General features: G+C 45.1%; 1 protein-coding gene across 1 annotated transcript; it reads right to left on the reverse strand.

Annotated features, from left to right (window-relative positions):
* Positions 1-8,053: 8,053 nt before the first annotated feature.
* NR1I2 (nuclear receptor subfamily 1 group I member 2) lies at positions 8,054-10,769 on the reverse strand. Its single transcript, XM_007198673.2, is given in 4 exon segments — positions 8,054-8,370; positions 8,373-8,403; positions 9,241-9,428; positions 10,643-10,769. Coding segments are annotated over 4 exon segments (663 nt in total).
* Between the last annotated feature and the right edge of the window lie 2,242 nt (positions 10,770-13,011).

A 13,011-nucleotide genomic window follows, 5' to 3' on the forward strand; every position in this document is an offset into this window, starting at 1 on the left:
TTTTAGTGTTCAATTTTTTTTATTATTATTGTTGTCCTTATTTAACCTTGTAAAATATCTATAAATACAAACCAACTTCATTGTATTCTCACTTTGAGGGAGACCCAGGGGTTGGGAGGGGTCACGGGGAGGGGAAAGCGGAGCACTAGAACACAGTCTCTCTCCCACGACAGTCTTTTTTTAATCAAAAGTCTGCTGTTGTATACTTTAAAAACAGGACTCCTGCCTCATGCCCCTTCCACAAAAGAAGAAAACTTTGTTCTGTGCGGAAGTTTTTTTGAACTTTGTTTTCTTTTAAAGTCAAGTGTAAGACTTGGGTATAGTGCACAGCTTGAAATTGGTTGGGAGCTTAGCAGGTGTAACTCAATGGGGACTTAAATGTCACTTGTAAAATTAATCCATATCCTCGGGTACTTGAAGACATGCCTTTGGCATGTTGATGGCAGGTGTGGCAGACAAAAAAGGAAATGTGTGTCATTTGTAACCCGGGAGGTCAATAAAGTTTGAATCTATAAGGGGAAAATTCTTAATTGATTTGTTAAGGTTTTATTTTGCTCTTAATCAGTGCTAGTGGTGAAGAAACTTACATAGGAAGCTGTCAAAGGAGGAGCATGTGTGCTCTGTGTGTGGATCTTTGTTTGCCTGACCAAAGGCTCTCTATAAATCTTAGTACAGTTTTAATCTAGTGACCTAGGAGGAGACTAAAAAGGGTGCTGAGCTGGCCACTCTGACTGCAGAGGCCAAAAGCTGACGAACCTGGAGGAAGGGGACAGGCAGGGGCAGGTCTCACCACTGTGGATGAACTTGTCCCGATTTTTTCTAAAGTTGCTTCCCTTGGAAAGATACACTTGAGAGGACATCATAGTTAAATAATGTGAACTGTAACAGTCTACTGGTTTATTTTTCATATTTTTTAATTGCAAAATGAGCTTGCAGGAAGTGCCACACTCTGCACATAGTTCTGATTTTAAATCCAAATCTAGAATCTGTATTTAATTTCAGCCTTTTTAACCTCATGCTTTTTAAATTTTATTTATTGATGCATGTGAGATAGACCATTATGAATTTAGATGGTAGGAGTATTAAAAACTACACATCAAAATGATATAAACAGTCACTTGTACCTGCTGACTTTATAGGAAAGCTGATTATATAAATGTGTGTATATATGTTGTATACATAGATTCAATACTGCCTTTTGTTTTGGGTTTTTTTTTGTCTGTTTGTTTGTTTTTTTGTTTTTGTCCACAGTATCAAAATTGACTGGTTGAAGCATGAGAAGAATGTTTCCCCCCAAACCCAGTTAAGAATTTTTGTTTCTGTTTTTCTTTGTATAATCAGTGAACAGTGTAAGAATCAGTCTCTGTTTTTGAAGAAAAAGCAATATTCCTTGGAAAGCAAGGAGAATTGAAGGATTATGTTGGCAGTGAGGAAATAGATTTTCACAACTAGTTTGGTTTTATATGTTTAAGGTTGACATCTATGCGGGCCTTATATACTCTAAAATGAACCTTAGTCACCTTGGTGCTTATGGGCCATTACTTGACCTAATGAATCTTTAAGGCACAATCAGTTGTACTTTACATTTAAAGGTCACTTGAGTGATGGCCGCCTTTCCCCGCCTACCTTCCTTCCTTCCCCATACACCTTCCAAGGTTAGCTGATAACTGTAGGGCTGCAGAGCTGAGCCCCAGATTGTGTGTAACCTCCCTTCACCCTCCTTGTTGCCACCTTAGGACATGTTAGGGGTCTCGCCCTCCAGGTGATTTGGAAGTGGAGTGTCTTGGCAGCCCTCATGCAGGTCCCAGCACCCTATCCTGCTTCTTAACAAAGTGTGTGTGACTCTCCAAGAGAGTCGTACTGCCTGCTGACATGAACCAGTACCCAGAGAGACAACTGTGAGCCATCTTAGTTTTCACTCACTGTCTAGCTAAGCTCTTAAGCCACAGAAGCATTTCTCAAACCTCTGGTTATATCAGAGTTCATGAGAAAGGAAACACACTCAGTCAAACCAAATCAAATTGAATTTTACTTTGCATAATAAGCTTCCGAGAGCAAATTAAGATTTGAAAGAAGTCTGAATCAAAGTATTTGGCAGCATAATTCTTAAAGGGAATGGCTTTGATAGACCATTTTCAGAAAAGATTTGTAAAGAAGCTGGACGGCAGGTCTGTGACACGGGAATGGACCTACTTTCAGACCAAACTGCCCAGCCAAACATTTGGACACAGACACTACTCTGGACTTGGTATACTTGCTAAAGTCCATAAAAATCTGTGCTTGTTTTAGGAAACACTTTCCCCCCACAAATGGGGTAAGAGAAGAAGAGAGAAAAATCAAATGCTTTTATTTTATTGTATGTGTGTGTGTGTGAGGGCTGAGGTGCATGATTTTTCTTTCTCAAGGATCATGGCGGGATCACAGAACTCTTTTATACAAGTGAGATCCAGGTCTCTGAATATCTTTTTGTAAATAATAATAATAATAATAATAATAATAAAAAGCTCCTCACCAAATTCAAGCTTGTACATTATATTTTCTTTCAATGTTTTTAAATTTAAGTTTTATTGTTTTGTATGTAAATATGTGGACCCAGGAACTGTTATTAATGAGCAAAAAGTTACTGTTCAGGGCAGTGATTCTGTTTAATAATCAGACAAATTGTAGACGAGCTTTTTAAAGCCATATAGTTTTAACTCTGTACAGTAGGTACCGGCCTGTATTATTGTAACAATAACTCTAGCAATGTATAGTGTATCTATATAGTTTGGAGTGCCTTCGCTTCCATGTGTTTGTTTTTTTGGTTTTCATTTTGGAAGTTTTAATTGGTTTCTCTATCCATGTCTCCCTGTCCCGCCCCTTTCCCTTTGAAATAATAGCTCACTCATAACACAGTATCTTTGCCCCTTCCGCAGTTAATTTCAGTGATACCATGCTCAGGAGTGGAAAGAGGAAACCATGTTCATAATCTCATTTCATTTAAGCCCTGCCTTTGATTTGGTTCTGAACATCTGTTTCCTCCTCAGCTGCAGTGACCAGTTTCATTTCACTCGGTCCATCCAGGGACTTCGTGTAGTGCCAGGGAGCCCTAGAGCTGGAGGATATTGAATAGATTAGATTTTGCTCGTCTCTGTCCCCAAACCCTAACCATGGGTCTTACAAACAGCAGATTCCAGGAGACTTCCACCCTCTCTCTCTCTCTCTCTCTCCTCCTTGTCTACTTCCCTCCCAAGTGAGAGAAAGAAATAGAGAATTTGATTTATAAATCAAAGTTTCTTAATGTATCAGTTTTTGATACATGAGTGATCTAAAATGCTGTGGTGCAATTACTAGTGTCTGCTGCACGATTGCCGCCCGCATGATGAGGACTGTTGTTTTCGCAAGGGAACTTTCCTCCCTCCTGCCACCTCTACCCCTGTTCAATGAAATGTCATTTTAATTTATCTTTGAAAAAAATCAGTTTAATTCTTACTGTGCGCACATCATGAAGGCCTTTTTCGAAAGAAAAAAAATCAAAATTGTTTTGCCTCCAAGTACTCCATATGTCTTGAGTAGAAGAAAAAAACAAACTTTACCAAACCAAAGGTTGCTATTTTTGAAATATCACGTGTTCATTCCAGCAAGGCAGAAGACTGCACCTTCTTTCCAGCAACATGCTGTGTCCTTTTTTTTTTAAGTCCTCTTAATTTTTAGACACGTATTTTTGACTTGTGTTTTAACAAAGCCTGCCTAACCAGTCATCTTGTCTGCACCAATGCAAAGGTTTCTGAGAGGACTACTGTATTCTCTATCCCTGTGGATATAAAGACACTGGCATTTCATTTCTTTTTCCCTTTCCTTTTTAAGGGATTTAACTTTGGAATCTTCCAAAGGAAGTTTGGCCAATGCCAGATTCCCAGAAGTTTGGGGATTTTTCTTTGTTTTAAACCAAAATTGTATCTGATTCTTCTTGTTCATGTTAGTGATCATCTAATCACAGAGTCGAACACTTTCTCCCCATACAGAAAAATAAACTAAGCATGCTTTACGATAAAATCTGTCTTTTCTGATAGAAACCTGAGCCACTGAAAATAAGAGAAACAACTAGAAGCAGAGTAGAGTCCCAGACTAAGGTCTATGTTTGAGAGGCTTTGAAAGTAATCCCTGGGGTTTGGATTATTTTCACAAGGGTTATGACATTTTATTCAAGTTTGTTGCTCCGTTTTGCACCTCTGCAATAAAAGCAAAATGACAACCAGTACATAAGGGGTTAGCTTGACAAAGTAGACTTCCTTGTGTTAATTTTTAAGTTTTTTTTCTTACTATATCTGTCTACAGGCAGATACAGATAGATGTATGAAAATGTGCTTGCCTGTAAAATTTGCATTCATAAATGTGTTGCCGATGGATCACTTGGGCCTGTACACATACCAATTAGCGTGACCACTTCCATCTTAAAATCAAATCTAAAAAACAAAATTTATTATATATATATATATATATATAAAGGACTGTGGGTTGTATACAAACTATTGCAAACACTTGTGCAAATCTGTCTTGATATAAAGGAAAAGCAAAATCTGTATAACATTATTACTACTTGAATGCCTCTGTGACTGATTTTTTTTTTTCATTTTAAATATAAACTTTTTTGTGAAAAGTATGCTCAATGTTTTTTTTCCCCTTTCCCCATTCCCTTGTAAATACATTTCGTTCTATGTGACTTGGTTTGGAAATAGTTAACTGGTACTGTAATTTGCATTAAATAAAAAGTAGGTTAGCCTGGAAATGAAATTAAAATTCACAAGTGTGTGGTCTTTATTTCAGTACCCAACCTTCTTTTCTTCACCCTACCTATTCTGCCACTGCAATATGTAGTCATATCACCACTTCGTTCCTCCAGTTAGAGAAACATGAATCTTTGTTACAAAAATCAGGATGTGAACACTAGTTCTCCTTCTTTCAAATGATCTTATTCCATTGGATAGCCCCAAGAGGTGCAGCTTCCATCTTGGAAACCTTTGGCTTTGATGTAGAGGAAGCTTTGCAGACACTGCTTTGAAAAGAAAGAATACATCCCTGAAAGGGACAAATTTTTTAAATGTGTATAAGCTGCTGTCTGATTACTGTGTTCATGGTTTGGTGTAGCTGTATTTTCTTTTAACTTTCATCCCATTAGTAATGGTCTTTGGGAGTATCTGTGAATTATATGAACACCACAAACAGTGGGGCTGTACCTCCCAGGTAACCAACACATGTTGTGTTTGAGTCTGCTCATTTCCAATACTGGATGATGTATGTAAACATGTTATGTCTCTTAGTGCAAAAAAGAAACATCATTTTTTTTAGGGCTGGCTCACTCTGTCAGGCCTAATCTAAAGGCTAGATATAAAGTCATGTGACTGCTGCTTCAATAAAAACAAATTTATATTGGATAAATTCTGGTCCTCTTTATTATTATTGTGGTGGTGGGCTTAGCTAATATTTGTAAAATAGTTTAACATGTTTACCAGTTGCGGGGGTTTGGGGGGAAGGGTGGGGATCAGCACAAATATGCAAGATGTCACTTGTGGGATGGGTCTCCTGATGGCATTGAAGTGCATTTGTTTGGGATATACTACTGTCTTATTTCCTGCCATATTTGAATTGGGATTGAGCAAGATATCTTTTTAACTTAAGAACTCCTGAAAGACTGCATCATTAATTTCTAAGGTCTTCCAAAATGTTGTGACAAACCAGTCCTTCGGGATCATGTCTCAGGAGAGCAGTGATGCTGGATGCCAGTTGAGAAGGTGCTCTAGAAGTGTAGTTAGGAAAGGGAGCACTCAGGTTGCAGCTCCCCTTCCTGGAGAAGTCTGTGAAAGGAAGTGAACAAAAGTGATGGGGCTGTCACCCCTCTCTCAGGTGCAAAAATATTTCACCCACCCACGAGCACCTTCAGGTCTAGGAGAGCTGCAGTTAAGGGGAAAACTAAAACAGTTGTAGAAGACGGCATGATGAGGCCAACAAGTTGTCAGAAGCTGGGAAGGGATGGTCCATTAAATGTATGTTTCTCTTTACATCCTCTTTTCTCTGGAAAGGAGAGGACACCCTGGGCCTTCCCACAAGAGTTGTTGATGTCAAGGCTTTAACTGGATCCTTAAAGTCCGGGCTAGGTAGAGATTGGTGGCGGAGGGCTCTAACAGGGCAGCCAGAAGGTAAGCAGTAACTTATTTAGAAGGGCTTTTCTCCTGAGCTTTGGAGACTGACTCCATCCTCACCTGACTGAAGCAAGACCTAGAAAAAGAATGGGGGCCGCAGGGATGCCTAGAAACTGACATTTAGTTCAACTGCTCAAGGGCTCAGGGAAGGGAGTATAGGGAAATTCAAATGTTTGAGAGTAGGAAAGTTGAATCTAGCTCCTAGCCCTGTAAACTGGAGATGCACAAAGCTGCTGAAAGGAAGTATCCAGTGTGAGCTCTTTGGTGCATCTAACATTGTATCTTAACTGTGCTTGGACTGCACTTAGTTTTTATAATATATGTAATTCATATGTACATATCAATTCAATGTTTGTGAAACTGCCCAGGTGTTTTTAAAATCAATACTGGGAGATGGGAGTATACTCTACATCCTACCTTAATCTCACCTTGCTTTCACCTTATCGTAGTCTACGTTTAACAACCATTTCAGGCTCTTGAGTGAATAGCACACTCAAAATTATTTCAATGGGAAAGAAGAGATGTATATATGAATACAGTTAAATGACATTTATATTTCCAAATGAGTATAATTAGACACAATTACTGGGGGCAAAATCTGCATTCATTGTGTTTGGAAAGAGGAGCTCCTTTCCCCGCAGTTTCTTTTCTAAAAATGAGTGCGTTCTCTGTCCCCTTGATGCAGAAGAGGCTGGAGGGATGGCAGAGAATATGTTTGTTTGCTTTGATTTATAGTCTCAATGATTTATGTTCTCCAAGTTTGGCCTTCCTGTAAAATGGTAAAAGCTAAGCCAGTATCTGTTTCTTAAAATTCAGTTAACTTGTAGCTTCATTTGAATCAAAATATTAACCATTTAAAATTAATAACTACATTTTAAATCATTTGTTTTAAATTTTTATATAGAATAATTATGAGCAAACCAAGTTAAATAATGCATTTTTTTAATAAATATATTTTATTTACTTATTTTTGGCTGCGTTGGGTCTTCGTTGCTGCGCGCGGGCTTTCTCTAGTTGCGGCAAGTGGGGGCTACTCTTTGTTGCGGTGCGTGGGCTTCTCATTGCGGCGGCTTCTCTTGTTGTGGAGCATGGGCTGTAGGCACACAGGCTTCAGTAGTTGCGGCACACGGGCTCCAGTAGTTGCGGCACACGGGCTCAGTAATTGTGGCACACAGGCTTAGTCGCTCCGCAGCATGTGGGATCTTCCCGGACCAGAGCTCGAACCTGTGTCCCCTGCATTGGCAGGCGGATTCTTATCCACTGTGCCACCAGGGAAGCTCAAATAATGCATTTTTATGTTCTCACACCAACAGTCTTCAGATATGTAAAGGGCAATAGTAAAATAAATATTAAAAATGTAGAAATATATACAAATATATAATATCTCTATTTCACCACCCCCACATTTCTTTTTCCCCCCAGAAAGGAAGGCCAAAAAAGGCTTAAATCTCTAACCAAAAGTTAATTATTGAAGTCCTCTTGCCTTGATTTGACATTGACCACAGGATCATATTTGCTAAGCCTGGTTCTTAGGTGTGGGATGCCCTATGTAAAGTTAGTCAAAATGTAATTTTCGAAAAATGCAGCATTTTTACTCAAAGTCGTTACAAACAAAGCAGACACTTTCATACTCTTGAGCTCTGAAAACAGGTGTGTAAACAGGAACACGTTTATTAAGTGCTGTCAGTACAGCATTATTAGCCCCTGTCTAGCAGATGAGGAGGCTGAGACACAGGTTAAAGGGCAGGCCGCAGTCACAAAGCTAATGAGCCATACAGACAGCGAGGGCTCCATTCCCCAGCAGGACCAGGTGCCCTGGGGGCAGAGGTAAAGGAGGGTCTTTTGGCACCAACGTCCCCCAAATTCAGAGGAATCTACCCCAGACCATTTGAACCTGTTGGCCATTTCCTGCTCCTTTCCACACCATCCACCCGGCCCCTGTGTCCTACCTGAAATAGGAGAATGACTTCGGCAAAGTTGATGATGCCTTTGAACATGTAGGTTGACGTGTCAGCCATGTGGGGCAACAGGGAAGAGATCTCTTTCCCACTATTGTCGGCCGGGGGCTTGTAGTTCCAGATGCTGCCGTCTTCCCCCCGCAGCTGCAGGGAGACCTTCACTGAACATAGATCTTCCCTGATCTTGCTCCACTTGGCAGCTTCTTCACTTGACTGAGTCTGCAGAGACTCCGAATCTTGTGGGTACTGCTAAGCACCTCTGGCAGCTGGGACATGAGCCGGAAGGGGGAGAGAAGAGACAGCATATATTCTCCCAAACAGGTTCTGACACAGGCCCCAGACAGGCACACACAGCCACAGCTGCACCCTGAGTGGCTGCACAGTGGCAAGAGTGTACACCCCACCTCCACACACAGCACTTGTTCCTTCTTTTTGGTCTTCTCCTATCAGGTGGATCTATTAATTCATGGTCCCTCACATCCCTGCCTGGTCACGGGTGTGTCCCAAGCATCCCTGACCTTGCACTCAGGAAACTCAGAGAAAAGGATCTGGGAGCTAAATATGGAAAGAAACAGACTTTGGAGGCCACTGGCTACCAGCTCTCTGAGCTGGACGGGTCACCGAGATACCTGTGAGCACAGGTGGAAGAGGGCACCGGGATCAGACATGGCTACCACTGCTGAGATCACTAGAGTTTCTTGGTTCAGTAAAACCAGTTCACAAATGTCCTGCCCCCTGCAGGTCCTGCCCCTGTCCTCATAAAGCCCTGAACGCCAGCAACCCTGGGGCAACTCAGCTTTCCATAACTCCATTTATGGCTCAGACTCAATTTCTACCTGCTGCAGAAGGAGAGAGCAGAGTTCCAGACCTGAGCATGAGTCAGAATCACCTGAGGGGTCTTGTCAAGGCCCAGACTGCTGGGCCCCGACCTCAAAGTTTCTGATTCAGGAGATAGGGGATGATCTGAGGTTTTGCATTTCTTACAAGTTCCCAGATGCTGCTGCTGCCGCAAGTCCAGGGGCTACTCTTTGAGAACCCCTGGGAATGAGGTTGGGGTTCTGAGGAGCTAGCGCAGGAGCTGAGCCGTCTTTAAAGCCTCATACCCGGAAATTCCTGAAATGCGTGAAGATGCTATCAGAGGTTTTCATCTGAGCGGTTATCAACTCCCTGATCATCATCTGCTGCTCTTCAGTCAGACCCTGGGCTCCAGGGGGCTGAGTCCCAATCTGTTCCCTCTTCTTCCTCCTGATCAAGGCCCGCTTCTGCGCCACCGACGTGTCAGACATGATCACTGCAGGGATAGCCAGGAGCAGCCTCAGGCACCTGCAAGGGCTCGAGCCGGAGTAGGGGATGGGGACATGCTTGTGACAAGAAACCTGCCTTTTTCCAGACTCTCGAGGACTCTGAGCTGCTCTGGAGAAACACTTGGGGAAGGACGGGTGTGCTGCCTGTAACTGTGGGGTTCAAGACAACTTCGTGGAGCGATGGGAATTGCTCAGGCTTCTGGATCTTAAGGCACCAGCTTGAGTGACGGTTTTGCCACTTTCTAGTGGTGACCTTGACAGGCTCCCTAACCTCTCTTGCCTTCAGTTTCCTTCTTGGTAATCTGCAGTGACAGTGCTCACCTCACACTGCTGTTAGGATCAGACACTGCACAGGAAATGCCTAATAACAGCTCCTGGTACATAATAGTTGTTCAATAAATGCACCTGATTATTCTTTTCTGGTGGATCAGATACCAACAAGACTCCTCAGAGTCCCCCAAGATCTCTGGGTCTCCAAGACCCCAGAGAGCTGGGACTACTGCTTAGCAAGAAATATCGACTCCAGCCACTTCCTATGTAGCCGGTAGCCTTAGGGTCTTCCATGGATTTCCGGGGCCCACTTGTGTGTGCAGAGCAAAGCAGGGAGGGGACGGCAGGGACTGCTGGTCTGCAGGAAAGGCTCTCTGCCCAAATGCCCAAGGAACTTGGCCCCTGAAAGGCTGCCCAAGGTCTCGGGTCCCTCTGTGATTGATGGAGAGAAATACGCTCTGGAAGCTTCCAGCCTTTTCCGCATGCGCTTTAATCTCAGAGTCCCTGGGAGCACAGTTATACCAAAGCTGGACAGGGGAAATGAGAACCCCCCTGTCACTGGCGGTTATCAACTCCCTGATAACAGTTCCTCTGGAGGACGCCGGGTCTGGGCAGCTGGTGGAAGGCGGGGGGTCATAGCACACCACGGGTCTCCAGCTTCCCGTCCCCAATTCACCGCCCCCAATTTGCCTTAAACAACTAAGAAGGGAACAAAATGAATCACACAAGCGCAACAGAGGGGAGAAGCAGGCACGACCCTGGCCAGAGAGAACCTGGCCTCCCAGAGCAGAGAACGGAGACACACTCCACCCCTCCGGCCCTTCAGGAGAGGCACCTGGTCTCAGGCCGACGCCTGCCCGTCTGCGCATGCGCCCGCACACATCCCGCGGCCCGAGCCTGCTCGGGCTCACGTGCCCACGCCCGCCTGCGCCGTCTTTCCTCCAGCCGCTCTCCGGGAGCTTGCGCAGGCGGCAGGCCTGGCACTGCCGCCGGCCCTTCCGGGTGATCTCGTAGGTGCCCTTCTGGAAGGGGCACCACAGCCGGGCGTTGCGTTTCATGGCTGTGCTGCGAGAGGACAAAGAGCAAGAGGTAGGCCGCGTGGGGCACCCTGGCTCCCTGTCCCCTCCCGACACGGACACTAGTCACACCCTCTGGGGGCCCTGCCTTTGCCTCTGAGTTGGGTCGGGGCCACAGGAGGGGTACAGGCGGAGGCTCTTCAGGCTTCTGTCGGTGGGTGCTGGGCTTCCCCAGGGGCCCCGGAGCCGGCTGGAGGAGGGGAGCGGGGGAGGAGACTTGTCCTGCAACATTCATGCGGGAGGTGGGCGCTGCTTCCAACAGGGCCTGCGCCAGAGCCGCTTTCTGGGATGCTTCAGCGCCAGGCCGAGCCTCGCTCTTTCCCGCACTCTGCCCTCTTCCCCCTCACCCCCAGGCACCCCCAGGTTTCTGTGGAGGCGGCCTCTTCCTGGATTTCTCCTTCTTGGAAGAGGGAGCCGGAGGAAACCTGTCCCCAGGAGTATAAGAGACAAAAGAAGCTCCTTGCCTTCCCCAGTCCCCATTCTAGACTGGGGGGCCAGAGGCAGCCAGAGGACCGGGTAGACTATGGGAAGCTTTCTACCTCACTGGACAAAGGTTTCCCCCTTGGAAAAACAGATTCTCCTGATGGACCTAGGGGAACAGAGAGGTTCAGAGACCCGTAATAGTGGAGTGAGCGGGCCCTGCACCCACACGTCCCCACACAGCTGTGCCAGGAGGGAGACAAGGGGGTAGATGCCTTTTAGAGATCTTAACCTCCTTATGGCCTAAACCACCATGTGAGAAAGTTTGTCCACCCTGCTGCCATGCACAGAGGCCACATGAAAAGGGAGAGCCCTGGGATGACACGCATGAGGGAGGCCCAGCTGCCTCCGCCTTCCAGCTTCCCCACCATGCTCCGGACATGTGAGCGAGCCCTCTTGGGTGTCCCAGTCCAGCTGAGTGTCTCCCCATGCTGTGTGGAGCAGAGGAGCCAGCAGAGCCCCGTCAACACACAGGAGCGTGACAGGAAATGAAATGGTGGTTGGTTTAATTAGTAAGTTTGGGGGAGGTTTGTTACTTGGCAAGAGATCATGGAAACAGAGGGCCTGGAGCTTTGTTAGATGTCGATCTGGACTGGGGTCGATGGGGTGCCAGCCGACACCCCCAGTCTTGATCCTATTCCACTCTTACATCAGCCCTCCTTACAGAATGATGCCCTGTGGGCAGGAAGATGACAGTGACTAGGTGACTGGTATGTGTCGGCCACATCTCTCTTTCATGTGAATTTAATAAGACCAGTTAGCTGTGCCGTTTCAATTCAATCCAGCTGTATTTACTCTGAGGTTTGCACCTGTTCCTGGCTGCTTGGGAATGTGTGAAATCTAGCCAGCAGAGGGTGGAAATGATCGCCTCTTCAATTCCATGAAAGTAAAATACTTCTTCAGTGAGGCCTTTGCAAGAATAAGTAATTGTAAAATCCAGTATTTAGGCTGAATACCAAAGATGGGATAAATTCTCAGCAAGGAAGAGCCATCAATAAATGAATGAATAAGTTAATAAACAGTGTTTGTATGTGACTGGGGCTTGCTGCCCTGAGTGCACACATCCTCACCCCCTCTTTGGGCGAGTGATTAGTTGGCATTGCTTAGCTAGTAGGAGGTGGAGCCAGAATTTGAACCCATGTCAATCTGACTCCAAAACCTGTGTTCTTTTTTTAAAATTAATTAATTTATTTTTTGGCTGCATTGGGTCTTTGTTGCTGTGCAGGCTTTCTCTAGTTGCAGCGAGCAGGGGCTACTCTTCATTGCAGTACGCAGGCTTCTCATTGCGGTGGCTTCTCTTGTTGTGGAGCACGGGCTCTAGGTGCGCGGGCTTCAGTAGTTGTGGCACGAGGGCTCAGCAGTTGTGGCTCGCGGGCTCTAGAGTGCCGGCTCAGTAGTTGTGGTGCATGGGCTTAGTTGCTCCGCCGCATGTGGGATCTTCCCAGACCAGGGCTCGAACCCGTGTCCCCTGCATTGGCCGGTGGATTCTTAACCACTGCGCCACCAGGGAAGTCACAAGACCTGTGTTCTTAATTCAGCATTGTGCCGCATCCTTCACAAGATGTGTTTCTGAGTGGGTGAACCATTTATTAAACCTCCTTCGTGTCTGTGCACACTTGTTCCTCGGCAGTTCATTTCACACAGAGCCCTCCATGTCATGTGAGTCCTTTGAGGTAGCTCTCTGTTCTTGGGCAGAAAGTGATTCCCTAAGGTCCTCAATTCTTGCCATCTCAATGCTGGTTAC

This window comes from Balaenoptera acutorostrata, chromosome 4 (assembly GCF_949987535.1).
Source record: "Balaenoptera acutorostrata chromosome 4, mBalAcu1.1, whole genome shotgun sequence".
Taxonomy (NCBI): Eukaryota; Metazoa; Chordata; class Mammalia; order Artiodactyla; family Balaenopteridae; genus Balaenoptera; species Balaenoptera acutorostrata.